The 26,804-nt window shown below is 38.5% G+C and overlaps 1 protein-coding gene across 1 annotated transcript in view; it reads right to left on the reverse strand.

Moving 5' to 3' along the window:
- The window catches only part of ak5 (adenylate kinase 5), a 107,256-nt gene that overhangs the window by 39,768 nt on the left and 40,684 nt on the right, over nt 1-26,804 (reverse strand). The window contains exons 6-8 of the mRNA XM_023291208.3: nt 23,608-23,799; nt 13,502-13,592; nt 5,270-5,343 (exon numbers count right to left, since the gene is read on the reverse strand). Of these exons, the coding sequence (XP_023146976.1) occupies nt 5,270-5,343; nt 13,502-13,592; nt 23,608-23,799 (357 nt within the window). The remainder of the gene's footprint in view (nt 1-5,269; nt 5,344-13,501; nt 13,593-23,607; nt 23,800-26,804) is intronic.

Below are 26,804 nucleotides of genomic sequence, written 5' to 3' on the forward strand. Positions count from 1 at the left end.
CCATCCATCCACCCATCCATCATCTATACACCGCTTAATCCTCATTAGAGTCATGGGGGGCTGGAGTCTATCCCAGCTGACTGAGAGTGAAGGCAGGGGACACCTGGACAGGTAACAGTCTATCACAGGGCTACACATAGAGACAAACAATTACACTCACATTCACACCTACGGACAATTTAGAATCACCATTTAACCTCAGCATGTTTTTGGACTGTGGGAGGAAGCCGGAGAACCTGGAGGAAACCCACACATGTACAGGAGAACATGGAGACTCCATGCAGAAAGACCCCAGGATCTTCTAGCTGCAAAGAGACAGTGTATACAGTGTATGTATAGTTTCAGTTTTGGTTGCTAAATTACGAGGATTTTGTGTTCAGATTGCATTTTGCACACTTCTTATCAATGCGCTAAGTGTTGCTGTAAAGTTAAAGGGAGCCAACCAGGAAACTGGAATTCTCCTGAAGGTTTAAATGCATTTCCACCCTGTGGTCACATCTCACAATTTAGTTGATCTTGGTGTTTGAACTGTCTTTGTGTTGTGGACGTTATGAGCCGAAGTTTTAGAACTAAAGGAAAAGACGACCATGAATCAGTTTGTGCAGCAGATTGCATGGGAAACCGTCCACACTGTTGTCGAGACTTCAGCTAACTTGTAAAGAGTGGGACTTCCATCACAGTGTCTGGATGTCTGAAGCTCCCTCTGAGGTCTAATGGGGTAGAACAACAACCTTGTTGGCAGCAGCAGCACAAGAGGCCTCTCAGTCTTCACTTCTGAAAACAATCCTTGCACATCCGACTCCCGATGAGTCACCCTGTGATCAAATAAAATAAACTGTCGCCTTCAGCTCGTTCTGTTTGAGCCTCAGGACCACAATATTGAAGTGTCTTGTCTGAGTCATGGAGATGCTGCGGTCGGCTGAAAAATGCTGGTTATTATCACACGGGAAGCTGCAGCGTGACGTGCTGGACATTGATCAGAGACGATGAAAGCAAAGGACACCTTAAGATGTATTTTGAGCTGCAGTGATTCCCTACATTTACCACAATGCCTTTAAACGGGGTTGCAGCAGTTTATTAACTAACAAACAACATGTTGCTCATTTTAAATTGGACAAACTGAATAAATTTCCTGGAGATGATTTTTTTTTCAGCATGCATGGAGATTTCCTTTGAATATTGAAGCTGGGACACATCAGGCATTAACCCTCATGTCGTCCTGTGAGTCAAAACTGACCCGTTTTAAAGTTTGAAAATGTTGAAAAAAATATATATTTTCACAGTGAAACTTCTGATGTCCACATTTTCAACATTTTTGGGAAATCTTTGAAAATGTTTTGGTGGAAAAAAGAAATGTTAAAAATGTTTCTTAAGAACATTCACAAAATTTTTTTTAATGTGAATGTTTTTAAAGAAAATATCAGAGGTTTTACTGATATATATGTAATCACTTTAGATATTTTTAGGATTTTTTTGGAAGATTTTTACTAATTTTTTGAAAATATTTACAAGAGTTTTCTTGCCAAATTTGGGGGATTTTTTTTTTTTCATAAAATTTTTAAGGGAAACTTTTAAGGAATTATTGGAATTTTGTTCCTGAAGGTTTTGCAACTTTTCAGAAATTTGGGGATTTTTTTTGCGGATTTTTTTTTTTTCAGACAAAGAACCAATATTTTTTTGGTGCCCGTAAATGAGGACAACAGGAGGGTTAAATAAAAAGTGAAAATAGGTCCCTTGAAATGTTTTTTTTTTCAGTGTTTTGTCTCATCATGAATAAATCAGATGTGATGAAATGTAAGAAACAACTGGAGAAAAACATCTGAGAGATTTTCCATCATGGATCTAAGATAGCCATCTCCGTCCTCTGATCAGAATCCATCTCTGTCTCGTCTCCGAGGCCACAGATCCGTGTCGACATGGCGACGCAGCGTCTCGGTGTTGTCCACGGTAAGAGACGCTCAGGGACGAGCTGCTTTGTTTGCTCTCTCCTCATCCCCCAGCTGCTCTGAGGTTTCCTTCACCTGGATTACCACCGTGTTGTTTGGACAGAGTCGCCTCCATCCGATCTCCGGACGTGTCTGACTAATGAGGACTGGGGGACGTCGGTCAATAAGCATCGATTGGCCTCACTGGAAGTTCTCCTCCATGAGGCTCGACAAAGAGGGTTTTATATTGGAATCACAGCCCTGGAGACACCCAGCGGCACGTTAGCTGTCGGGTAACAAAGCCCCAGATAAACTCTGTTTGTGGATCAAACACTGAGATGAACAGCAGATATCTGGAAGGTGGACTCGCTGTGCAGAATTTAATTTCTCTCTCAGTTTCTCAATAGTATCATACAGCAAGACTTTTCAGAGTATATATATATGAACCTTTAATGTTAATGTTGGTAACCTGCCTTTTGGTTATTTTATGTTGTTGCATGTAAGCTGCTGAACATTTGATAGACGATAGATAGATAGATAGATAGATAGATAGATAGATAGATAGATAGATAGATAGATAGATAGATAGATAGATAGATAGATAGACTATAGATAGATAGATAGATAGACTATAGATAGATAGACTACAGATAGGGTTTTATATTGGACTACAGATAGATAGAAAGATAGATAGACTATAGATAGATAGACTACAGATAGATAGATATAGGTAGACTACAGATAGATAGAAAGATAGACTATAGATAGATAGATATAGGTAGACTACAGATTGATAGATATAGATAGATAGATAGATAGATAGATAGGTAGATAGATAGATAGACTACAGATAGATAGAGATAGACAGATAGATAGATAGACAGACTACAGACAGACAGACAGACAGATAGACAGAGAGACAGAGAGACAGATAGACTACAGCTAGATATAGATAGATAGATAGATAGATAGATAGACTATAGATAGATAGACTACAGATAGGGTTTTATATTGGACTACAGATAGATAGAAAGATAGATAGACTATAGATAGATAGACTACAGATAGATAGATATAGGTAGACTACAGATAGATAGAAAGATAGATAGACTATAGATAGATAGATATAGGTAGACTACAGATTGATAGATAGATAGATAGATAGATAGATAGACTACAGATAGATAGATAGATAGATAGATAGATAGACTACAGATAGATAGATAGATAGATAGACAGACTACAGACAGACAGACAGACAGACAGATAGATAGATAGACTACAGATAGATAGATAGATAGATAGATAGACTACAGACAGACAGACAGACAGGCAGGCAGGCAGGCAGGCAGGCAGGCAGGCAGGCAGGCAGGCAGGCAGGCAGGCAGGCAGGCAGACAGACAGACAGACAGACAGACAGACAGACAGACAGACAGACAGACAGATAGATAGACACTAGAGCTCTCTACTGAAGGAGGAAGTGGCAGAACATTGAAGTTTTCTCTCAAGTGTTTGTCGGTTGGAGCTCCAGCAGGGACTGGCAGCTCTAACCCTCATCAACCTTCAGATAAAATCCCCTGATGCTGCCCAGGAAAAGCATGGAGGGTGTAATTAAAAACGGATAAAGAGAAACACACGCATGCAGATGCAGTATTATTAAATAGAAGGAGGAGAAATACAGCGAGGAGTGAACAAAACGCCGAAGCTTCTCCACCGCTGAGCAGCCGATGGTAAACAGACTCACGTCCAAGAGTGGATTCAGTAGAGTGAATAAATGTGGAGAGGAACTGCTGCTGAGACAGAATGGATCCCAAAACCTGCCTGGTTGGAGACTGAAGCAACATAATCCATAGGCCAGACCAGATATTGGTTCCACCTCAGGTGACCAAACCTAAGTGGTACTAAAATGTACGTTGGGTTAATACAAGTGCATCAGGATGTGAGAGTCTTTCCACCCTGGCAGCTTTATCACTGATTAGTGAAACGATCACATTCACCACAATTCATTTAAATCTCACCCTATGCAAAGATCACATCTAATGTTAGTCAATAATCAGATAAAACTGTTAGACAAAGGGTAATATATTATAATAATAAAACATCAGACCTAAATGAATGCATTTCTTGTTTGTACTTTCTTTTCATGCTTCTTTGGTTTTGTCATTTTGTGTCCTGCTTTGTTATTTTGTGTCTCATTTTTGTCATTTTGTGTGTCGTTTTTGTCATTTTGTGTCTTGTTTTGTCATTTTGTGTCTCGTTTTTGCCATTTTGTGTCTCGTTTTTGTTATTTTGTCTTTTCACTTTGTCTCAGGTTTGTTACAGTATTGTTGTGTGCTGTAAAGTTATTATACAGATGACGATGTGCAGCATGTGGCGTTTCTTATTTTTCCGTAATGAGGAAAAATCCTATGGAATTCTGTCCTGTCGTGTTGATGGGACTTTTGGCTCAGACTCTTTCATTGTGTCCATTAAATGATAACATTTATTAAGCTGTGAGTCTGTAACGGCATCATGTCAAAATGTAAACTAGAGACATATAGCAAGTTAAAAAGACCAAAAAGAATTGGTCACCTTGAGTGGTACCGATACTGGAGATTTTGGGTCCGGGTCCATGGACTAACAATAAACAGCCCTCGAGTTAGAAATGAAACCAAGTGAAAGAAAGCTGGAGACAGAGAGATGAAGATTAGTTTGGAGGCTGGAAAATGAGATGGAGGTCAGAGTTGTGTGAGGGAATGAAAGTGAAGTCTGAGCTGCTGCCAGGAATTACACAACAACATTCAGGACATCTGAATCATCCGGCCTTTCAAATGATGAGCTCACTGTTTGCCATTTTTGAAGGAAGGCAATTTGCAGTTGTCATTTCTGTTGTGTTTTTCAGGTGGAGAGAGAGTAAGAGAGATGAGGGAGGTTTGCTGGTTAGTGGTGTTCAATCAAGACTTTATTTCTCTAAAGGGATGAAACCGGGCAGTGAGGCCGATGCTGCTGATGATAATGAAGATAACTGAGGCAAAAGGGCAGCATTTAGATTCATAGCAGATGTTGGGATTAAACCTGTGACCATTTGTTTTGTATATTTACATTTAAATATGCACAATAAATTAGTTGCACTGTGTAAAAAGGATGTTTTCTTTGCTCCAAATGCAAACAAAATACATCAGATCGCAATATTTTCCTCATCTTCTTCGCTTGTCCTGAAGCTTTTGGTCAAATGTCACAGCCAAAACTTCAGGAATAGGCAAATATATGAATATTGACTTTACAATTTTAAACAACATCAGCAGTATTAAATTCAGACACAGAGCTGGAGACTAAACCTTTAACATCTAGCAGATGAATCTTACCTCGTCGTACTTGCAGGCAACATCTGCCGGGCTGCTGGTTTCACCCACTAGACTGAGATCCAACTCACTGGGACCTGAAAAAAATCCACAACAAGTCCTGAAGTGAGGATTAAAGAAACAGTTTGGCATTCTACACTTCATACGTTTTTCACTAGATGTGATTAATCTCAAAAGAAAGACAAAAACTGATTCGTTTTGCATAGTTTTTACGTTACGTTCTCCCATTTAACAACAGAAAACAGATCTAAATAATTCCTGCCTGGTTCCAGTGTTTATGCTAAGCTATGCTAACGGTCTACTGTTTTTAGTTCAAAGAGCAAGGGATATATATATATATATATATATATATATATATATATATATATATATATATAGAGAGAGAGAGAGAGAGAGAGAGAGAGAGAGAAGGTTTTTTATGCATACTTTTATTTTCCATCTCATTTTAGGTGCAGATGCTGATATATGCACATATTTTTTCCACCTAACTGCACTCTCCTCTAGTGGATTTAACATATTATTATTCCTGCTATTGCTGTGATGGTCCACTGGCAGATGGAGACAAAAAATAAGAAGAAAACTACTTCAACCTACTTCTGACACATGCCATGTGTATTTCCATGTAAGATTTCCTTCTTGTGTTCAGACCTTATTTCATTACCAACAATGATGCCGACATCATCAGTGTTCTCTTGTAAAACTTAGTATTGCTACCGTTAGCAGCTGTGTCTCCATATGTGTTCCTGTTTACATGCTACATATGTCACGGTGAGCCACATTCATCTCCCAGCTGCAGACATGAAACCAAACATCTGCGCTTTGATGATCAATCAGAGCCACATAAAGAAAAAGAACCCTGCAGCATATTAAAGGTCATTTCTGGCTTCATGAACACCTCAACCTGAACTTCTCGCTGTCGGAAAGCTGCTGATAAATTCTAACATCGTCATTCTCTGTGGAAACGGGTCGTGAATAACATTTTCCCCTTAGGCAGGTTTTATTTTTTCTTCCTGCATGCCAGCATCCTGATTAGAGAACTAGGCTAGACTCAACTTCAAACATTCAGGCAGTTTCCTCTGAGATGGAAACGAGCCTCAGACGGCAGCAGGAATAAAAACACACCGTCCTGTGTGCTCTCAGCAGTTTGTAACTCAGAGTCAGCAGCATGTCGGAGCACATTTAGTCCCTGCAAAGCTGAGTTCTGCCAGCGTGGAGGTTTTCAGTTTGCCTGTGTTCAGACCAGTGATATCAGGTGGAGGCTCAGGATTCCTGCAGTGATCAGGAGTCCTGATGGACCAGGAGGCAGCTTCTCTTTAAAGCAGGGGAGTCCAACTCATCTTAGTCCAGGTTCCACATTCAGCCCAGTTTGATCTCCAGTGGACCGGACAAGTAAAACCACAGCAGAATAACCTATAAATAACCACAACTTCTAATGGTTCCTTCGTTTTAGTGCAAAAAAATACATTCTGAAAATGTTCACATTTAAAGTCAGACAAAAAAAGACAAAAAACAAGAGAAAATATGACAAAAATGTGACACAGAAAGACAAAAATGAGACACAGAATGACAAAAAATGAGACAAACAACACGAAACAGAGAGAAAAAATGACACAAAAAACACCAGTGAGACAAAACAGAAACACAAAACGACAAAAACCAGAAGCAAAACAACAAAAATATGCGACAAACGACAAAAATCAGACAAACAAGACAAACGACAAAAATCAGACAAAAAAAATAAAAACAAGACAAAATATTACAAAAATGAGACACAAAGCGACAAGAGAACAATGAACAATCTAATATTTTACTTTATGCTCAAAACAACTTGTCATGGTCTAGAAATTATTTTAACTTTATAGTTTTATTGATATACAATCTGCAGTTAATGTCTTCTCTGTAATCTTTACGCTTTGAGGGCCGGATTGGACCCTCTGGAGGACCGCTTTGACCCACGGGCCTCATGTTGGACACCTCTGATCTAAAGAGTGGACCTTTACTAATCTATTTTGAGCTTGATCTTTTTGTTTCCTGCAGCTTTTCCCTCATACAGCACTTTTACTCACCACCTGATTCATTAAACTACATGAAGCCTCAGCTACAGATTGAACACACAGGAAACAGACTTCAGCTGTTTCATGTTGCAAAAGACACTTTTAGATTGCTCTCCTCTCAGGATGTCTCTCTTCTGATGCACTAATTAGAGCCTCTATTTTTGACACATACGTAGAAGAACATCTTGACAAATGTACGGTCGCCATGCCGCTTTTTAATGCATCCCAGAGTGCAGCTGCAAACTAGATGGATTATGTTCATTTCTGTCATTTCTTACTTTGGGGCAGGGGTGTTCAACATGAGGTCCGCGGGCCAAAAGCGGTCCTCCAGAGGGTCCAATCCGGCCCTCAAAGTGGAAAAATTCCAGAGAAGACATTAACTGCAGATTGTAAATTAGTAAAACTATAAATTTAGAATAATTTCTACACTGAGACAAGTTGTTTGGATCAGAAAGTAAAATACTAGATTGTTCTTTTGTCATTTTGTGTCTCATTTTTGTAATATTTTGTTTAGTTTTTATTGTTTTTTGTCTTTTTTGTCTGACTTTTTACTCGTTTTTGTCATTTTGTGTTTCCTTTTTGTCTCACTTGTGTTTTTTGTCTCATTTTTATCACTTTGCGTTATTTGTTGTTTTGCATATCTTTTTGTCGTTTTGTTTTTTGTCTCGCTTGTGTTTGTCTACTTTTTGTCATTTTGTTTGTCACTTTTGTCATTTGCCTGACTTAGATAATCTGTAGAATCTTCCTGCAGTGCTGCAGCCGAGGCGGACATGATGTTTTGTATTTTGCATTATTCATTGTTTTTGTGTCGTTTTGTGTTTTGTTTTTATCTCACTTGTGTTGTTTTTCTTTTTTTTGTTGTTTTGTTTCTTGTTTTTGTTTTTGTTACTCCGTGTCATTTGTCTAATTTTTTGTCTATTTTTTGTCGTTTGTCCATTTTTTGTTGCTTTATAACTTTTTTGTCTAATTTTTTGTCGCTTTTTTTGTTTTGTTTTGTGTCGTTTGTCTCATTTTTTGTTGTTTTGTGTGTTTTTGTAACATTTTGTCTTGTTTTTGTTGTCTGACTTCTGTCGCTTTGATCCTCCAGTAAATCCTCCTTGGTTCATTTCCAGGTACCTAAATGTTGTGTTCCTTTGTAGACACTCTGTGATCTGGAAGTTGTAATGTGGAAATGATAAACTGAGGCTGAATGCTGCTGAAATTGAATTTATTTTTCGGAAGAAATTTCAGGTTGTTCATGTTGTTTTGTAAAAAGATAATTCCTCAAATGTGAACATTTTCAGAGTGTAATTTTTTGCAGCAAATCAAAGGAACCATTAGGAGTTGTGGTTATTTATCAGTTATTCTGCTGTGGTTTTACTGGTCCAGTCCACTGGAGATCAAACTGGGCTGAATGTGGAACCTGGACTAAGATGAGTTGGACTCCCCTGTTCCAAGCGCTGGCTATCAGAGGACCAATCACACCGACAATTTTTCTTCATCTTCAGAGTGCGATCGATGGAAAACTGCTGTTGTAATTTTAGGGCAATCTGAGGTCCCTGTAAGGAGCTGTACAATCAGCATGAAGTGGAAAATGGCAGCTTGCAATAGAAATATGCTTAGATGTGACATTATTTTAATGAGAGGAGTGCTGCTGCCCAGGCCTCAGCTATTACAGTATCCGAGGCGTTAAAGAGCCGTCTGAGTCATTTTTCTAAAGCTACTTGTAGTGTTTTCCTGCTTTGAGGACTTCATATTTAAGTCAAATTGATGGACAGACCTGCCACACGTCTGCTTCTCTCCAGAGTCGGTACATCAGGTGGGAAAAGGCCGAGCACATAATGTGACTGGGGCTCAAATTCCCAACAATCCTTGACTTCTAAATTGCCTCGTGCTGCTTGACAGCTAGTCGACACCTGAGAGCCTCCTGCTTCACGGCACGACTTCAAAACGCCAAACAGAGGCAGACAAAGACGGGGAAATGGGTACTTATACATCTTTGGCTGGATAAATAGTGTAAAATCTCCAAAGTAGAGCCTCATAGTGCAGGAAGATCTCAGTATGTTGTTTTAAAAGACAGAAAACCCCTGATAGAAGGCGTGACTGACTGCAGGAGGCTTTTTAAGGATGGAGCTGATCGGTGTTGATCTCTTTCAGGAGAAATTCTAATCGGTGCCGTGATGCCGTAGAACAGGGGTGTCCAAAATGAGGCTCGTGGGCCAAAAGCGGTCCTCCAGAGGGTCCAATCCGTCCCTCAAAGTGGAACAGTTCCAGAGAAGACATTAACTGCAGATTGTAAATTAGTAAAACTATGAATTTAAAATCATTTCTAGACCATGACAGGTTGTTTTGATCAGAAAGTAAAATACTGGATTGTTCATTGTTCTTTTGTCGTTTTTGTCTCATTTTTCTATTTTGTCTTGTTTTTGTGTCATTTATGCATTTTTTTGTCTCGCTTTTGTCACCTTCTAACTTTTTTGTCTAATTTTTTGCTTCTTTTTTGTTTTGTTTCGTATTTGTTTATTTTTGTCATTTTGTGTCTCGTTTTTGTAATATTTTGTCTTGTTTGTTGTCTGACTTTTGTTTGTCTCATGTGTTTGTTATTTTGTGTTTCCTTTTTGTCTCACTTGTTTTTTGTCATATTTTTGTCACTTTGTGTTTTGCGTTATTTGTTATTTTGCATATCTTTTTGTCATTTTGTTTTTTTGTCTCGCTTGTGTTTGTCTACTTTTTGTCATTTTGTTTGTCACTTTTGTCATTTGCCTGACTTAGATAATCTGTAGAATCTTCCTGCAGTGCTGCAGCCAAGGCGGACATGTTGACTCAGGAAAATTAAACGAGCAGATTCTCAAGACAAATATATTTTTAAAGCCTGCAGTTACAAGGTGTTCTCTTCAGAATTCATCCTCCGTCTGGAAACTTCTCTTCATGTCACATTCTCTCACAAAATGCTTTAGCTATTGTGCTTTTTTCAACCATCCTAATGAAGGCAAGACAGCCAAAAACGGTTATGTAACGCATTGGAAGAGAGTGGATGGTGGAAATCTGGAAGCAAAATACCACAAAAAACATGTTCAAAAACTGTGGACAGCTGTAAAACTCCTAAACTCTGAAAAAAAGCTGAAAATAACAGCAAATATGTGTAATGTAATGAGATTTTTAGCTGGTTTAACCCTTGTGTCGTACTGCGGGTCAAAATTGGCCCATTTTAAAGTTTGAAAATGTGGAAAAAAAAATTATTTTCACAGTGAAACTTCTGATGTCCACATTTTCAACATTTTTGGGAAATTTATGAACATTTTTGGTGGAAAAAAAGAAATGTTAAAAGTGTTTCTTAAGAATATTCACAAAAAAAATCAAACAAAATCCAGCACATTTTGCTGGATTTTGGTTGATTTTTATGTGAATGTTCTTAAAGAAAATATGTGAAGTTTTACTGATATATATGTAATCACTTGAGATATTATTAGGATTTTTTGGGAAGATTTTTACTCATTTTAGAAAATCCATCCATCCATTATCTATACACAGCTTAATCCTCACTAGGGTCATGGGGGTGCTGGAGTCTATCCCAGCTGACTCAGGTGAAGGCAGGGGACACCCTAGACAGGTCACCAGTCTGTCACAGGGCTACATACAGAGACAAACAATCACTCTCACATTCACACCTACGGGCAATTTAGAATGATCAATTAACCTCAGCATATTTTTGGACTGTGGGAGGAAGCCGGAGTACCCGGAGAAAACCCACGCATGCACAGGGAGAACATGCAAACTCCATGCAGAAAGATCCCGGGAAAGCCGGGACGTGAACCAGGGATCTTCTAGCTGCAAGGCGAAAGTGCTAACCACTACGCCACTGTGCAGCCCCATTTTAGAAAATATTTACAAGAATTTTCTTGCCAAATTTGGGGGATTTTTTTAAAAATAAAACTTTGAAGGGAAACTTTTAAGGAATTATTGGAATTTTCTTCCATTTTTTTCAGACAAGGAAACAATATTTTTTGGTGCCCGTAAATGAAGACAACAGGAGGGTTAAACTCTCAATTATGCTTATTAGAGATGTAAATCCAGAATATACAAACAGGAAACTACAAAATAAATGAAATAAAAGCTACACATGAACCATTTCTCTGTCTTCTACTGAGTTTACTAGAACATATTCCAGTAAAGAGGAAACTAGAGATGTGTTTAGGAGCGTTTACAGGTTTCACCTCTACTGTATTCTGACAGAACGATAATGAAACCAGCTCAGTTCAGGGCTCAACGCTGACATTTTTTCCTTCAGCTCGGCCCGTTGTGATCTCTATCGGCTGTGGAATCAGAAACACACCGACTGATCATATCTCCTGAAGCATCAGAATGCGGCTCTGTAACACTAAATGATCAGTTTTTACACAACACACCCACAGAGCCACTCTAACATGGCTGATTGTGAATTTCTCACAAAGCGTCGCTAACCCTGCTTCACCGGTTGCCATGCCAACCCGGTGGTAACCAGGGAGCTGGCAGGTGATGTTTTTGGTTTTGGTGACGCGTCTCTGCACTGAACAGAGAAAGGATTCTGTGACTGTCGGTATGTTGGTGTTTCATCACAACTCAAAATGCTGTTTCCACTGAATCACATGTGAGTAAAGAAAACCCACCAATGGACACAGTTCAACAACTTTATGCTTCTGTTATTTAAAAACCAACTCAATTACTCTGCCATGGAACACGGTGGAGTTATGTGATGATCGCCGTATGTCTGTCTGTCTGTCAGGAACATTACTCAAAAACTAACAACCCTATTTTTACTGCATTTTTACTAGATTTCTTCTACCGTATTTTTACTGTATTTTTAATTTCATTTCACTGTATTTTTTTAAGCAAGTTCTGGACAAAATTCTAATAAGTTTGGACAAATGTGGAGATTTGTTAAAGATTTCTGTATCATTGCCTGTTAGCGGCACGGCCTTACTGTAACCATGACAACAAGTGAACACTACATCAGCTGCCTGCTGATGATCACGACTGTGGACTTCACATAAAAATCAACCAAAATCCAGCAAATTTCGCTGTACTTTGGTAAATTTTTTTGTGAATGTTCTTAAGAAACATTTTTAACATTTCTTTTTTTCCACCAAAAAATGTTCAAAGATTTCCCAAAAATGTTGAAAATGTGGACATCAGAAGTTTCACTGTGAAAATATATTTTTTTCCACATTTTCAAACTTTAAAACGGGTCAATTTTGACCAGCAGGACGACACGAGGGTTAAGCAGTTCGGAGCGACAGTGAGCAGAAATGGATCAGTGCACTTCTTCTCACCCAAAATCAACATTATGTTCACTTTTTAAAATAATAATGTCTGTATTTTTAATCATTTTACCTGTCAACTGTTCCAGAAGAGGGTTGGCAGTAATGTTCTTTAAGAAAATATTAGAAGCTTTACTGATATATATGGAATCACTTTAGATATTTTTAGGATTTTTTTGGAAGATTTTTACTCATTTTTTGAAAATATTTACAAGAATTTTCTTGCCAAATTTGGAGGATTTTTTTTTTTTTTTTTTAAATAACATTTTTAAGGGGAAACTTTGAAGGAATTATTGGAATTTTCTTCCTGAAGGTTTTGCAAATTGTCAGAAATTTGGGGAATTTTTTTGCTGAATTTTTGGATTTTTTTCAGACAAGGAAACAATATTTTTTGGTGCCCATAAATGAAGACAACAGGAGGGTTTAAATGTTTGATTTATCCCAACGTAAAACAGGATTTTGTCATCAGACAGGCAAACATGTTTGTCTTTGTTTTTGGATTTTTGCTCAAAGAAAATGGAAGTTGAGTTGCAGCAAAGAGCTTTAAAGAAAACTAGATGTCAGACGCTCTCAGTTAAAACAGTAAACCCAATTAGAAACACATTTCAAAGGAACAAAATGGATTTTCAACGTATACTGCCAAAAAAAAGAAGAAAGATAAGTGACAAGCGAAAATGTCGCCTTTTTTCTGTTCCCAATGAGTCAAACTTTCTCACAATGTGAGTCTTAATAGATAAGAGGAATCAAAGTCAGGACCATTTAATGTAATTTGAGGTAATTTACTTAATTAAACCCCTTTTATGTGGAAATCCTGTCTGAGATGATCTTACTGAGACTGAGGTGTAATTATCTTTTTAAATGTCTGACCATGTCCCTTCAATATACAAAATAAAAGCTCATCTCACCGGCTGCCAGCTCGTTGCAGGGAAACAGTTTGTTGTCCAGAGTCATGCTGATGTCGCAGAAGACTTCCTCCTCATCTCGGTCGGCGTCCAGCTGAAGAAAGGACAAAAAAAAACATCTTTACTTGAGAGCTTTAGCACATTTCCGTTATTTTGAGCTAGTTTGAAGCTTGACAGATGCCCAAAAGTGGCGACATGAAGCTGAAAAGTGACCTCGAGCCATCCGGTGTTCAGCCTTTAATCCGCTGTGACTCAAGAATGAGTCACGTTATGTAAAAAAAAAAAAAATTTGAGTTTCCCGTGGAAGAAAAATGGACGAGCTGGTTGGTTTAGCGGTTAAATTTGAGAAGCTGCTACTAGTGAACGTATAGCGGAGGATAATATGAACACATCAACAAACCTGGAGGTTAATCAGGCCATGACTGGATGAGAAAAACGTCAATCTTCTCCTTTTCTTGCTCTCAGCAAAAGAGAAAAATATGAAACTAACTAAATGTTTAACCCTTGTGTCATCTAGCGGGTCAAAATTGACCCGTTTTAAAGTTTGAAAATGTGGGAAAAAATAAATTTCACAGTGAAACTTCTGATGTCCACATTTTCAACATTTTTGGGAAATCTTTGAACATTTTTTGGTGGAAATAAAAAAAAGTTAAAAATGTTTTTTAAGAACATTCACAAAAAAAATCAACCAAAATCCAGAGAATTTTGCTGGATTTTGGTTGATTTTTACTCATTTCTTGAAAATATTTACAAGAATTTTCTTGCCAAATTTGGGGGATTTTTTAAAAAATCAAACTTTGAAAGGGAAACTTTTGAGGAATTATTGGAATTTTCTTCCTTAAGGTTTTGCAAAGTTTTATAAATTTGGGGATTTTTTTGCTGAATTTTTGGATGTTTTTTCAGACGAAGGAACAATATTTTTTGGTCTCTGTAAATGAGGACAACAGGAGGGTGAAAGCAGTGTGTAGCTCCCAGCATCAGGAGTCATTTCTAACGTCTGATCTCATTGTTGATGTCGCAGCAGATTAACAGTGGCAGATTAATTAGCTTTTCCTCTCGTGTCAGCAGCAGGCCTCTCTGCAGATCGTAGACTTCCTGTGCACCCACAGAACTGGACCATGAAGAATGATGATCGGGTTCGTGAGCGGACTGGACGCTGATTGAAGCCGACTGCGCCTCTTCCTCCCTAATCTGCTCTCTGGCCACCTCTCTGCTCTCATCAGCGCCGATGACAGGCAGCTGAGAGGCAGAATAAAGGCCGACCTCGAGCTGACAGACGAGTCTAAACACGGCGGACGCAACAGCTTCCAGTTCCAGCCTTCAGGTGGCTCAGCTCGGTCCAGACTAAATAAAGGAATGAGTGAATGTCAGCGGTGGGAGGCGAGGTCAGGAAAGATGAGGACAGACAACCACGCCAGCTTCCTCCTGAGGTTACCATGGTAGCAACCTTAAAGAAGCTCTGTGTGGGAGGGTCCCCTGAGAGTGCGTCCACCTGCAGAAAACCAGGATTCCCCGGACAGAGTGGGATCCAAAAACCTGTCTTAAAACTCAGACCTCCAGAAAAGAGTGTCTGCTGTCACACTGAAGAGACTTCATCACCCAGATCTGTTCCCACTGCATTTTTACCATATTTTACTGTATTTTTACTGTATCTTTATTATATTTGTACTGTAGTTTTACCATATTTTTACTGTATCTTCACTATATTTTTACTGTATTTTAACTATATTTTTTCCTGTGTTTTTACCATATTTTTACTACATTTTAACTATGTTTTTATTATATATATTTTTTAACCATATTTTACTGTATTTTTACTATATTTTTTTACCATATTTGATTGTATTTTTTTTACATTTTTCTGGGGTCATCCAGGCAATTCCATGTTTTCCATGAAAACTCCCACTTTTATTCATGTGCTAACATAACTGCACAAGGGTTTTCTAATCATCAATTAGCCTTTCAACACCATTAGCTAACACAATGTAGCATTAGAACACAGGAGTGATGGTTGCTGGAAATGTTCCTCTGTACCTCTATGGAGATATTCCATTAAAAATCAGCTGTTTCCAGCTAGAATAGTCATTTACCACATTAACAATGTCTACACTGGATTTATCATTCATTTAATGTTATCTTCATTGAAAAAAAATGCTTTTCTTTCAAAAATACGGACATTTCTAAGCAACCCTAAACTTTTGGATGGTAGTGTTTATGATGATGTGAATCGAGTCTCACCTACTGTGTGAAAAATATCTTGAAATTCAAGCCAGTTCCCACTTTTTTCCCTGGATTTTGTGTATATTTCAAGAACGATGAAAGACGACCACAGAGCTTCCCTGTAGAGACCGAGGAGACGGATAGAGGTGTCTTTGGTTTGTTTCTATCAGCGGGGCGTCTAGCAGCATGTGGGAAAGAAGCCGGAGACGAACTCACTCAGGGAATGCTTAATTAGATCGGTCTGTTTTCCTAGAACGACGGGACAGCTTCAATCAGGCCTCCGACAAACAATTATCTTCCCCTCGCTGCAATTTCCGGTTTTGGGCTTCAACATCGGAGGTGTTTGTGTTTAATCAGCTGACTCATCCAAAAAAACCAGACACTTATTCACCAAAATCTAAATGTCACACTCCGAGATGGAAACTTGATCTGCAGCGAAATGACATCATCTCAAACATAGAAAAATCTGATCAAGTATTCGTCAGAGGCGCCAAAAGTTCCCCACAATGACAGAATTAGGACGAGGTGATTCAATGAAACGTGGAGGACTAATAGACTGGCAGACACGCGTATTGACAACCTGGTCGATCCAATTCAGCGTCGACCGTGTGGAGTCATGACTCACTGCGATTGTTCTTTTGCAGAGTTATGGTTTCCTACATCGGGGCTGACATTTGAAATGAAAAGATTAGTTTCACACAAAAAGGCTTTTGCTGAGCCAAACCAGTTAAACCTCGGAGGTTATTGCAGTCATCAGTCAAGAAAAAAATTGAGTCCTTCACCTGCGATAATTACTTGAAGATCAGGACAAACGTATCCAGTTAGATCGCCATCTAAGTCTGAAACTGAAAATCACCTCACAAACATCTGCTGTGTTTAGTTTTAGTTCACTGGAAAAAATGCCCCTCTCAAAACAAGAAAAAAAATTTATTTCACGGAACTTTTACCTTGAAATAAGTGAAAAATCTGCCAATAGAACAAGTGAAAAATGGCTTGGTAAGATTTCTTGACATAAGATATGATATTTAGAATATTGACATCTTAAAATTAGCTGGGAAAACTTATTTTAAGCTCTATTTTACCAGGATTGTCAAGCTTAGGTGTCTTAAAATAAGCCACACATGCGAAGAAAATAGCAGTTTTTCACTTAAAAATAGATTTTTGTTTCATGAACCTCCCAATTTGAGATGTAATAACCCTCCTGTTGTCCTCATTTACAGGCACCAAAAAATATTGTTTCCTTGTCTGAAAAAAATCCAAAAAATCAGCAAAAAATCCCCCCAAATTTCTGAAAATTTGCAAAACCTTCAAGAAGAAAACTCCAATAATTCCTTAAACGTTTCCCTTAAAAGTTTTATTTAAAAAAAATCCCCCAAATTTGGCAAGAAAATTAATGTAAATATTTTCAAAAAATGAGTAAAAATCTTCCAAAAAATCCTAAAAATATCTAAAATGATTACATATATGTATCAGTAAAACTTGTGAATGTTTTTAAGAAACATTTTTAACGTTTCTTTTTTCCACCAAAAAATGTTCAAAGATTTCCCAAAAATGTTGAAAATGTGGACATCTGAAGTTTCACTGTGAAAATAAATTTTTTTCCACATTTTCAAACTTTAAACCGGGTCAATTTTGACCTGCAGGACAACACGTTAAATGTGAACATCTTATGAATGTACTTACTACTGGAGTTGTGGTTATTTATAGGTTACTATGCTGTGGTTTTACTGGTCCAGTCTGGAGATCAAACTGGGCTGAATGTGGAACCTGAACTAATTTGACACCCCTGCTTTAAAGCTTTAAGTCTTTTATTATTACAAAGGGAGGCTTTATCCATAATTAAAGCAGTTATTAGCTGCAGCTCTGCCTACATGCATCCGAGTAACTGAGAAGTCTTAGCAATGATTTATATGAGAAACTTATTTAAAATATGATTTTGACAGCTAGGTTTCTCCTGTGTGTGACCATAAAATAACAAGGGTTCTCATGTTCACAATAATCTGATCTGAACTCAGACTGAAGTCAACAATAACCCTCTTTATAAGTTCATTATTAGTTAGCTTCAGACACATTTGCACTATAAAGGAAACTTGCAGATCTTGTCCTCTGCTGCACTCCGCACTGAAGCAGCCGAATGCATGGGAACAGCTTTGAATTCCTGCTTAACCCAGTTTCTCTCAGCTTTCTTGTTTGCTCGTGCTCTTTCATTTGGACTGGAAGCAGAATCTCACAGTAGATTCAGATCCTGTAGAAGGATTCTCTGCTGCAAGTTGTAATGGCAGAATAATTCAGCCGTGCAAGTTAGAAGTGAACACAGATTTTGAAGAAGAATATAGTTGCAGAAAGTCCCAATTATAAAACCCCAGAAGTCTGAATCTGAATCAGTCAGTTTTTGAGTTTTGAGTCATTGGTTTGCTGCAGTTCAGGGAAGAAATGCTCAGCTGTGGTATTGACTCCCTAAATATGGAGTCTTTAAGGCGATTAAAAGACATCAGGATTTAAGGAACTTATTACAATTTATTGCTCATTCATACATCCAACAGTTACAAAACAACATTATAATTCATTTGGAGTTGTGTTTGTGTGCGCCTAATGAATGTGTCTATAGTTAACTCTCTTTTTGCTCTGTATTTGGTCTCCACCAGCTGCTAGGAGTTGTAACTCCACCAGGTTATTTCTAACTGTGTTTGTCTGCTGTTTAAATAGTGTACAATGGGTTTATAGAGCTTTCTGTCTGAAAAATCTCTCAAAAATTACACAATGAGAACAGTAAGCGTGAAATAAAGCAGTAAAAGTACAGCGCAAACAGTGAGCTGAAACTCATAATAAAGCAGAGGAGATTTTATAGATGTGCTTTTATATGAGGTTTACTTTTAGCTTAAACTAGTTTTAGTGTTTTATTCTAGATTATGTCCTGTTTATTTCAGATGTTCTCTCTGGTTTTATTTTTCTTTTAGATGCCTGGTTCTTTGGTGTGATGTCGTCTTTCTAATTCTTTAATTCTCTGTTTTTTTGACTTTGAAGAGTTAGTACTGATTCATAACCATTGTTTCTGATGACTGCAGTCATGCGTCTTGGCATGATCTCAACCAGCTTCTGACATTGTTCTGCTGTCACAGCAGCCCATTCCTGTTGCACTCATTCTAACTAATCTGCTTTGTTTTTGGGCTTGTGTTTCTCCATTTAGCGTTTGATGATTTTCCACAGGTTTTCAGTTGGATTTAGATCTGGTGATTGAGCAGCCAAGGCATGGTTCCAATGTTCTGTTTCTCCATCCAGGCTTTAACTGGCCTTGTCTTGTTGGAAAATCCAATCATTGGAGGCAGGAAAGAGTTTTCCAGCTGATGGAAGAAGACTGTTTTCAAGAGTAGCCCCAAACATGACTGGGTTCATTCACCCTGTTCCATCCAGACTGAAACTACCCCAGATGGTCACTGATCCACCTCCATGTTTTACTGTAGGGGCAGACAGTCTGGTTTGTAGCTTCTCCAGGCTTCCTCCTAACCAGTAAGTTGGTTGGAGTGGACATCAACTGAAAACTGGACTCATCCCTGAAGAGAACCTTAGTCCAATCATCAACAGTCCAATCCTTGTGATCCCAGCAAAGAGTAACTGGCTTTCCTCTGCCTTTCCTTGATGAAGGGCTTCTTCCTGCCCTGTGGGACTTCAGACCAGCTTCAACAAGTCACTTTCCAACTGTCCTTGACCAACAAGTCCCATTTCTCCACAGTGTTCACTCATTTTTAAGGTCCCTGGAGGTCTGAGGACGATTCCTGACACAGGAACGGATGAGTGACGGTCATCTGGTGGTAGAAAGACGTTTCCTGACCAGCTAGCAGTTTGGTAGAACCATGTTGGGCTTGTTTTTTTCTTGGTGGAATGAACGGCTGTCTTGGAGATCTTCAGTTTTTTCAGCATTATGTGAGAGCTGACAACTTGTGAGTTGTGCTACGACTTGAATGTCAGCAGGAAACCACTCTAGGTCTTTGCATGTGCTGCTGATGACATGAAATGTCCTCTTATAGACCCTGGGAATAGAATGAAGCTGAAGCATGTCAAATAGGACATAAAGTATGATGGAATCAGCTGCATTTTATGTCGTACCAGACATTAAAACCAGACACTAAAATGAACCAGGCATTAAAACAAACAAGAAATTGAAGAAAACCAAGGTGGTCTAATAATTTTTTCCATGACTGTAGATAGAAATACTGATACAGCTCTTACACGGTTACATCTAAAAACACAGGAGCCACCTGAGTGTTCACTTTAGACACTGTTTGCCATGAAGTACTTTTTATTTTCTTGTTTTTAGGAGCACTTCAGACCCTGACAGCTCTATATTTCCAAGGCATCGAGCTCATGTGATTACAAGGAGGATTTGATGAGACGGAGACACACTGACAGCAATGCTGTTCGCCTGTCGACGCCACAAAGGAAGCGGCAACAGCAATTCACAGGAGGAACAAACCATCGACAAGCTCACAAAATGTTAAAATCACTTGGGCAGGAAGTGCAGACTCCTTCCATTCACAGGTATGGCTGGTGGAAATTGGTTCCACCCGAGGTGTTTTTACAAAAACACAGCGTGTCAGATTACGTAAAGACAATGACGCTATGAGGAGCCGGGTCGGTTTGGGAGCTTTAAGTGTTTAAATGGCAGAAATCTTTATACACTTTGAAAGCTGTATTTGAGCTGCAGTTGAAGTAAATTTTAGTGAAGGTAGTTTACTTTAGTGGATTTTGTCAACTTAAAATTACACTTTGTTCATTTAAATTCAGCAAAAGTGCAAGAAATACATTTACTGCTCCTCTAACATGGAGAAACGACCAAATTTCTTCAGTTGTTTTTGTTGCTACTCTGTTGTTTTAATAGGAGTACAGATTAAAGACACAGAAAGTACCAGAAGTCCAAATATAAAACATCAGGTTTTACATTTTACATTTGGGGAAAGCAAATATGTAACTTGAAAAACATGGAAACCTAAAGTTGACTTTTCTTAAAATTAACAAACTGCTCATTTGAGAAAAATCAAATGATGTGAGAATATGAACTTCAGCCAGTTACTTGTTATTTCAGTTTGGATTAACTTGATTCAAAAGCCTGCTACCAGTTGAAGTAATTAATTTTAAAAAAAAAATGCAATGGGAATATTTAGCAGTTGAAGCCCTCAGTCACCCGTTATGACAAGGGGAAAATGTTCTTACAAAATTTTTCACATGTAAAATTCAATAAATTGGGGGTCAGAGGGTTAAATCGCTGTTTTTATTCTCAGTTCTTATCACTTTGTTTAGTGGTTGTTTAAAACCTGTTTTCGGTGTGCAAAGAAAAACCCTGCAAGTAATTATCAAGAAAATAACATCCTCAATAAATACCAATGAAATTAATCTGAACAAACACGACAACACTGCCTAAAATATTAAGTTAATGACCATTAAGATAATTTACTGCAAACCTTTGATACCTTAGTAGCAGTCAACATTCTAACACTAAACTTCCGCCAAAAAGTCAGAGAAAAGTTGTTCAAATCCAAACTAAAATCCCCCAAAACATCACAAAATAACTTTGGTTTCCGGTGAGACGAATGTATTCTGCACACGATGCGGCCATCGTCAGTTTTTACTGAGGCTGCACCTGAACAACACACTGCACACAGGAGACCACCAGAAGCTGTTTCAGTATTCATAAACACTGGAGCCTGCTCCACTTTTCCTCCAGGAATCCAGACAAATACAGGTTAGATGAGAAACCGTAGGTGTGGAACTGACAAACAGCCTCTTTGCATGCTGAATGAGCAGAGACTGGAAATTAGTGGATGGAAGAACAAGTGTACAGCAGGAAACACAGCAGACCAAAATGAGATTCAAGACTGTGAAGAAAGAAAGAGGAGTGGAAGAAACTGAGCTCGACTGACAAGGAAACAATCAGCAGACTGTGAAAAATAATATAAGGAAATGGAGAAGAAATAAGAAAAGCAGTCAGAGAGCTCAGTCCTCCTCCAAGGCTGCTCAGTCGTTGGATCATTTCCGACAGATGAAATCTTTAATAAAAAATGACTTTGCGCTGAGCACAGGTGTGTGTTCTCCATGTGTACGTTATGCATGGATACCGAATCACGTGACCTAAATATGTAGCGGATGGGAATTGATGGGACTCAGAAACACCCCCACAATTCAATCAGTTTAATCATTTCTGACAGATAAGTCTCAATAAGTCCTCAGTGGTGGATTTGTAGTAGGATCACAATCATGTGATCATCAGCAGGCAGCTGACGTAGCGTTCACTTGGTGTCATGGTTACAGAAATGCCGTGCGGCTATCTGGCAATGATACAGAAATCTTTAACAAATCTCCACATTTGTCCAAAGTTATCGAAAATTTGTCCAGAACTTGCTCAGAAAATCCTCTTTTCCTGTTCACAATCTGTCCAAAATGAGTTAAACATCCAGGATGGCTTAGAAGGGTTCCAAAAAGGACTAAAAACAATAAAAACACATCCAAAATTACTCCAATTTAAACTCATAAAATAAGTATGTTCTCTACATGTCGTGAAAATTTGTCAAAAATCACCCTAAATATGTGTAAAATGACTAGAAATTACTCAAATTAGTCCAGAATTTGCTCAAAAAATCCTCCTGAACTGTTCAAAACCTGTCCAAAATGAGTTAATTCTCTAGGATGGCTGGGAAGGGTTAAAAAAAACACTAAAAATGGGTCCAAAAAAGATGTCTTCAAACTATTAAAATGTTCTTTAAAAAGTAGGAATTATTCACAGTTACAGGTTTCTAAACATTCATGGTCCTCAGTGGTGGATTTGTAGTAGGATCACAATCATGTGATCATCAGCAGGCAGCTGACGTAGTGTTCACTTGTTGTCATGGTTACAGTGACGCCATGCCACTATCTGGCAATGATACAGAAATCTTTAACAAATCCATGGATCCAGACTATAAGCTGCATCACTGCCAAAATCTAATCACTTGGTCCTTGTGTAATTTCTGACCTTCCCTGAAAATTTCATCCAAATCTGTTTATCTGTTTTTGAGTAATGTTGCAGACGTACAGACAAACGTATGCCAATCGTCACAGAACTCCGCCGTTCCTTGGCAGAGTAATAAAAGGAGAGACCAAATCATCGCCTCAAGACTCCCAGACTTACTAAATGCTGTCCACTTGCGTTTTCTTTGCTGCTCTTAAAGCTTCAGCCTACAGATGGAAAAGTTGATGCATCAACTCCTGATTCAATCTCCATTTTGTACCGTTGATGTGACTTTAAGGAGCCCTGAGACAACAATCTAAACCCATGCAAACAAGGTCTTCTTCCCACAGCAGTCAGAGTTTCCCAGTATTCCCTCTGCTGGGAGGACAGCGCTGCGCTGAGACTCAGATGGATCAATAAGACTCCCACCAGAAGAGTGGGCTGCCGACGTCTCTATTAGCACCACACTCACACACAACCGGAGGCTCCTCAGCACCAAACCACACCATCTAATGAAGATCCCAGAGGTCTCCAGCCCACACCAAGTTGTGTTCCAACAGCAGCAGCCTGCATTTCACCCCCGAAGCATCGGGAGATAAACATATACTCCTGCACTGTGTCTGCTGCCTCTGCTGCGCTGTGTGTGTTTGGAATTATAATGAATCTCTTAACAGAATTACTGTCAGCACAACCATCAGGATGCAGGAACTCTGATGGTCTGACAGAAGGAGAACACTCATCTGTTATCCCGTTAAATCCGATTGGAGCCTGTGATTCAGATTTAACACCTGTCCACCACCCTGAGCTCCACATCATTACTTTCAAACTACATAAACTCATTTAAAAATGGAGCGCAATCACTTTCTTTCTTATTCTTTGATCCATAAACGGACTTTTCCGACGAACTTACCGTCACAATGAGCCCCCTCTCCTGGAAGTATTTGACCAGAGGGATGGTGTTCTGTTTGAAGTTGGTGAGCCGGCGGTTGATGGCCTTGGGGTTGTCGTCCGGTCGTCCCTGCTGCTCGGCTCGCTTCTGCAGCCGCTCCTTCAAACGGTGGTTAGTGCAGGCCAGGAACACCACCAGGTCAGGAGAGCAGATCTGCAGGAGAAGAAAGCAGCATTACAGAACATCCTGCACGGCTACGACAAACCTCCATTCATACGAGACCCGGAGGAGCTGGGGTCAATCTCATTTTACATCCTGTCCATTCAGGTCAAAATGTTAACATGACAATTCATGCAAATAGAAAGACTCAATCTCTGCGGAGACTTTGAATAAATGTAGACTCTAAACAAGGGGTGTCCAACATGAGGCCCGCGGATCAAAAGCGGCCCTCCAGAGGGTCCAATCTGACCCTCAAAGTGTAAAAATTCCAGAGAAGACATTAATTGCAGATTGAAAATTAGTAAAACTATAAATTTAAAATCATTTCTAGACCATGACAAGTATTTTACTTTCTGATCAAAACAACTTGTCATGGTCTAGAAATGATGTTAAATTTATAGTTTTACTAATTTACAATCTGCAGTTAATGTCTTCACTGAAGTGTTTTACACTTTGAGGGCCAGACTGGACCCTCTGGATGACTGCTTTTGGCCCGCGGGCCTCATGTTTGACACCCTTGTGTTAGAGTGTGACTTTTTTTTTGCCTGTGAATGTTTCTGTTCTTTTATTCTGAATTTTTTGAAGCTACAAGTTTGAATGTTTTTCACATTTGTGCACCTCTGATTAGATAAATAGCAGTTTTATCCAGAAACAGCTGATAAAATACAGAGCAAACTGCTCCTGACGTCGTGTGTGGATCCTTGGTAGTATCATCAGTAACCACAGGGGACAGCAAACCCACCCCAGTGTTTACACCTCCTCTCCCTGTGGTACTTGTTCTTTCTTTCCCTTTCTGTGGGAACAGTCTGGCTGTAATGAGAGCTCATATTGTGGTCGCTGCCGTCTCTCGGTCCACTCCGTCTGATTCCACTCACGGCCTGAGAGCTTCCCACGGACACAAAGCAAGAAAAAGCGAGAGGATGTGTGGCAGACAGACGGCTCTCTAACCAGACAATAGCCACAGAATCACACACTCCCCTGTGTTTGATAACTGAGCTATTAGTGAGGTTATTATCAGCAGCTCCAGCTGTTTGGAACATCGAGATGTGATTTAACTCTGATTCTCTCAGCGTCTGCACGGCAGCTCAGGGTGGAAACAGGGAAAACAAACAGACAGTTGGCAGCTCATATTTCCACATTCACCAAGCTGGGAAGCCTCTTGACGTCCTACGGGTCAAATTGACACGTTTTGAAGTTTGAAAATGTGGGGAAAAATATGTATTTTCACAGTGAAAGCTTCCACATTTTCAACATTTTTGGGACATTTTTGAACATTTTTTGGTGCAAAAAAGTAATGTTAAAAAAAAGTTTCTATAACCCTCTTGTTTTCCTCATTTACGGGCAACAAAAAATATTGTTTCCTTGTCTGAAATAAATTCAAAAATTCTGCAAAAAATTTCTGAAAATTTGCAAAACCTTCAGGAAGAAAATTCCAATAATTCCTTAAAAATTTTCCTTAAAAGTTTTATTTTTTAAAAATCTCCAAAATTTGGCAAGAAATTCTTGTAAATATTTTCAAAAAATGAGTAAAAAAAAAGCGAATTTTGCTGGACTTTGGTTGATTTTTTGTGAATGTTCTTAAAAAATATTTTTCAACATTTTTTTTTCCATCAAAAAATGTTCGAAGATTTCCCAAAAACGTTGAAAATGTGGACATCAGAAGTTTCACTGTGAAAATATATATATTTTTTAACATTTTCAGACTTCAAAACGGGTCAATTTTGACCCGCAGGATGACACGAGGGTTAAGAACATTTGGAAAAAAAAAAAAAGTTTGAAAATGTGGGGAAAAAAATCAACCAAAGTCCAGCGAACTTCACAGGATTTTGGTTGATTTTTCTCTGAATGTTCCTTAAGAAAATATTAGAAGTGTTACTGATATATATGTAATCAATTTAGATATTTTTAGGATTTTTGGGGGAAGATTTTCATTCATTTTTTGAAAAATATTATTTATTTATTTTTTATTTTAAAAATTTTTATTTCTTGCAAAATTTGGGGATTTTTTTCATAAAACTTTCAAGGGAAATTTTTAAGAAATTTTTGGAATTTTCTTCCTGAAGATTTTGCTAATTTATATAAATTTGGGGAATTTTTTTGCTGAATTTTGGGATTTTTTTCAGATGAGGGAACAATATTTTTTGGTGCTCATAAATGAAGACAACAGGAGAGTTAAAAATTTGCCCCATTTCTCGTTTTATAATTTTATAGCAGATGATCTCAGGAATCGAATTCAGCCAAATGGAGTTTCTTTATTGTCGCAATGTGATTTGAATTATTGCATAAAAGGGTTGACGGTGGTCTGTAAAAGGACCCTGGGGTCGGATGAGGACCGGAGGAAGTTCACAACAGATGAAATCTCACAGATAACACATGCATGAGGCGGTGTTTACGACCGTGTCCCAGCAACCGCTCAGAAACAGCTCAGGAGGTGGCCGGTGATTGGATGGGAGGCGACCACACAGATCAGCAGCTCTGGGATTTACAATCGAATAAAGTGACAGCTGGTTATTAAAGGGAAACAACTCCGCTGTGCTTCGACACACTGAGAGACCAGGTGCTGTCCAGATGAGACGAGCTGAGAGTTCACAGGAAAAACTCACTTCAAGAGCATTTCACATCTGAGTTTGGCTGCGTGAATAACTTATCTGAGCAAAAAGTGCACGCCAGCTGCACTGTAAAATGATTTTTAACAGATTTTAAAATTCTTTAAAAAAGAATTTACTGGTGCTTTTAACAGAAACATTTTAACCCTCCTGTTGTCCTCATTTACAGGCACCAAAAAATATTGTTTCCTTGTCTGAAAAAAATCCAAAAATTCAGCAAAAAAATTCCCCAAATTTCTGAAAATTTGCAAAACCTTCAGGAAGAAAACTCCAATAATTTCTTAAAAGTTTCTCTTAAAAGTTTTATTTTTTAAAAATCCCAAAAATTTGGCAAGAAAATTCTTGTATTTTCAAAAAATGAGTAAAAATCTTGCAAAAAAAACCTAAAAATAT

The sequence above is a fragment of the Amphiprion ocellaris genome, chromosome 10 (assembly GCF_022539595.1).
Source record: "Amphiprion ocellaris isolate individual 3 ecotype Okinawa chromosome 10, ASM2253959v1, whole genome shotgun sequence".
NCBI lineage: Eukaryota > Metazoa > Chordata > Actinopteri > Pomacentridae > Amphiprion > Amphiprion ocellaris.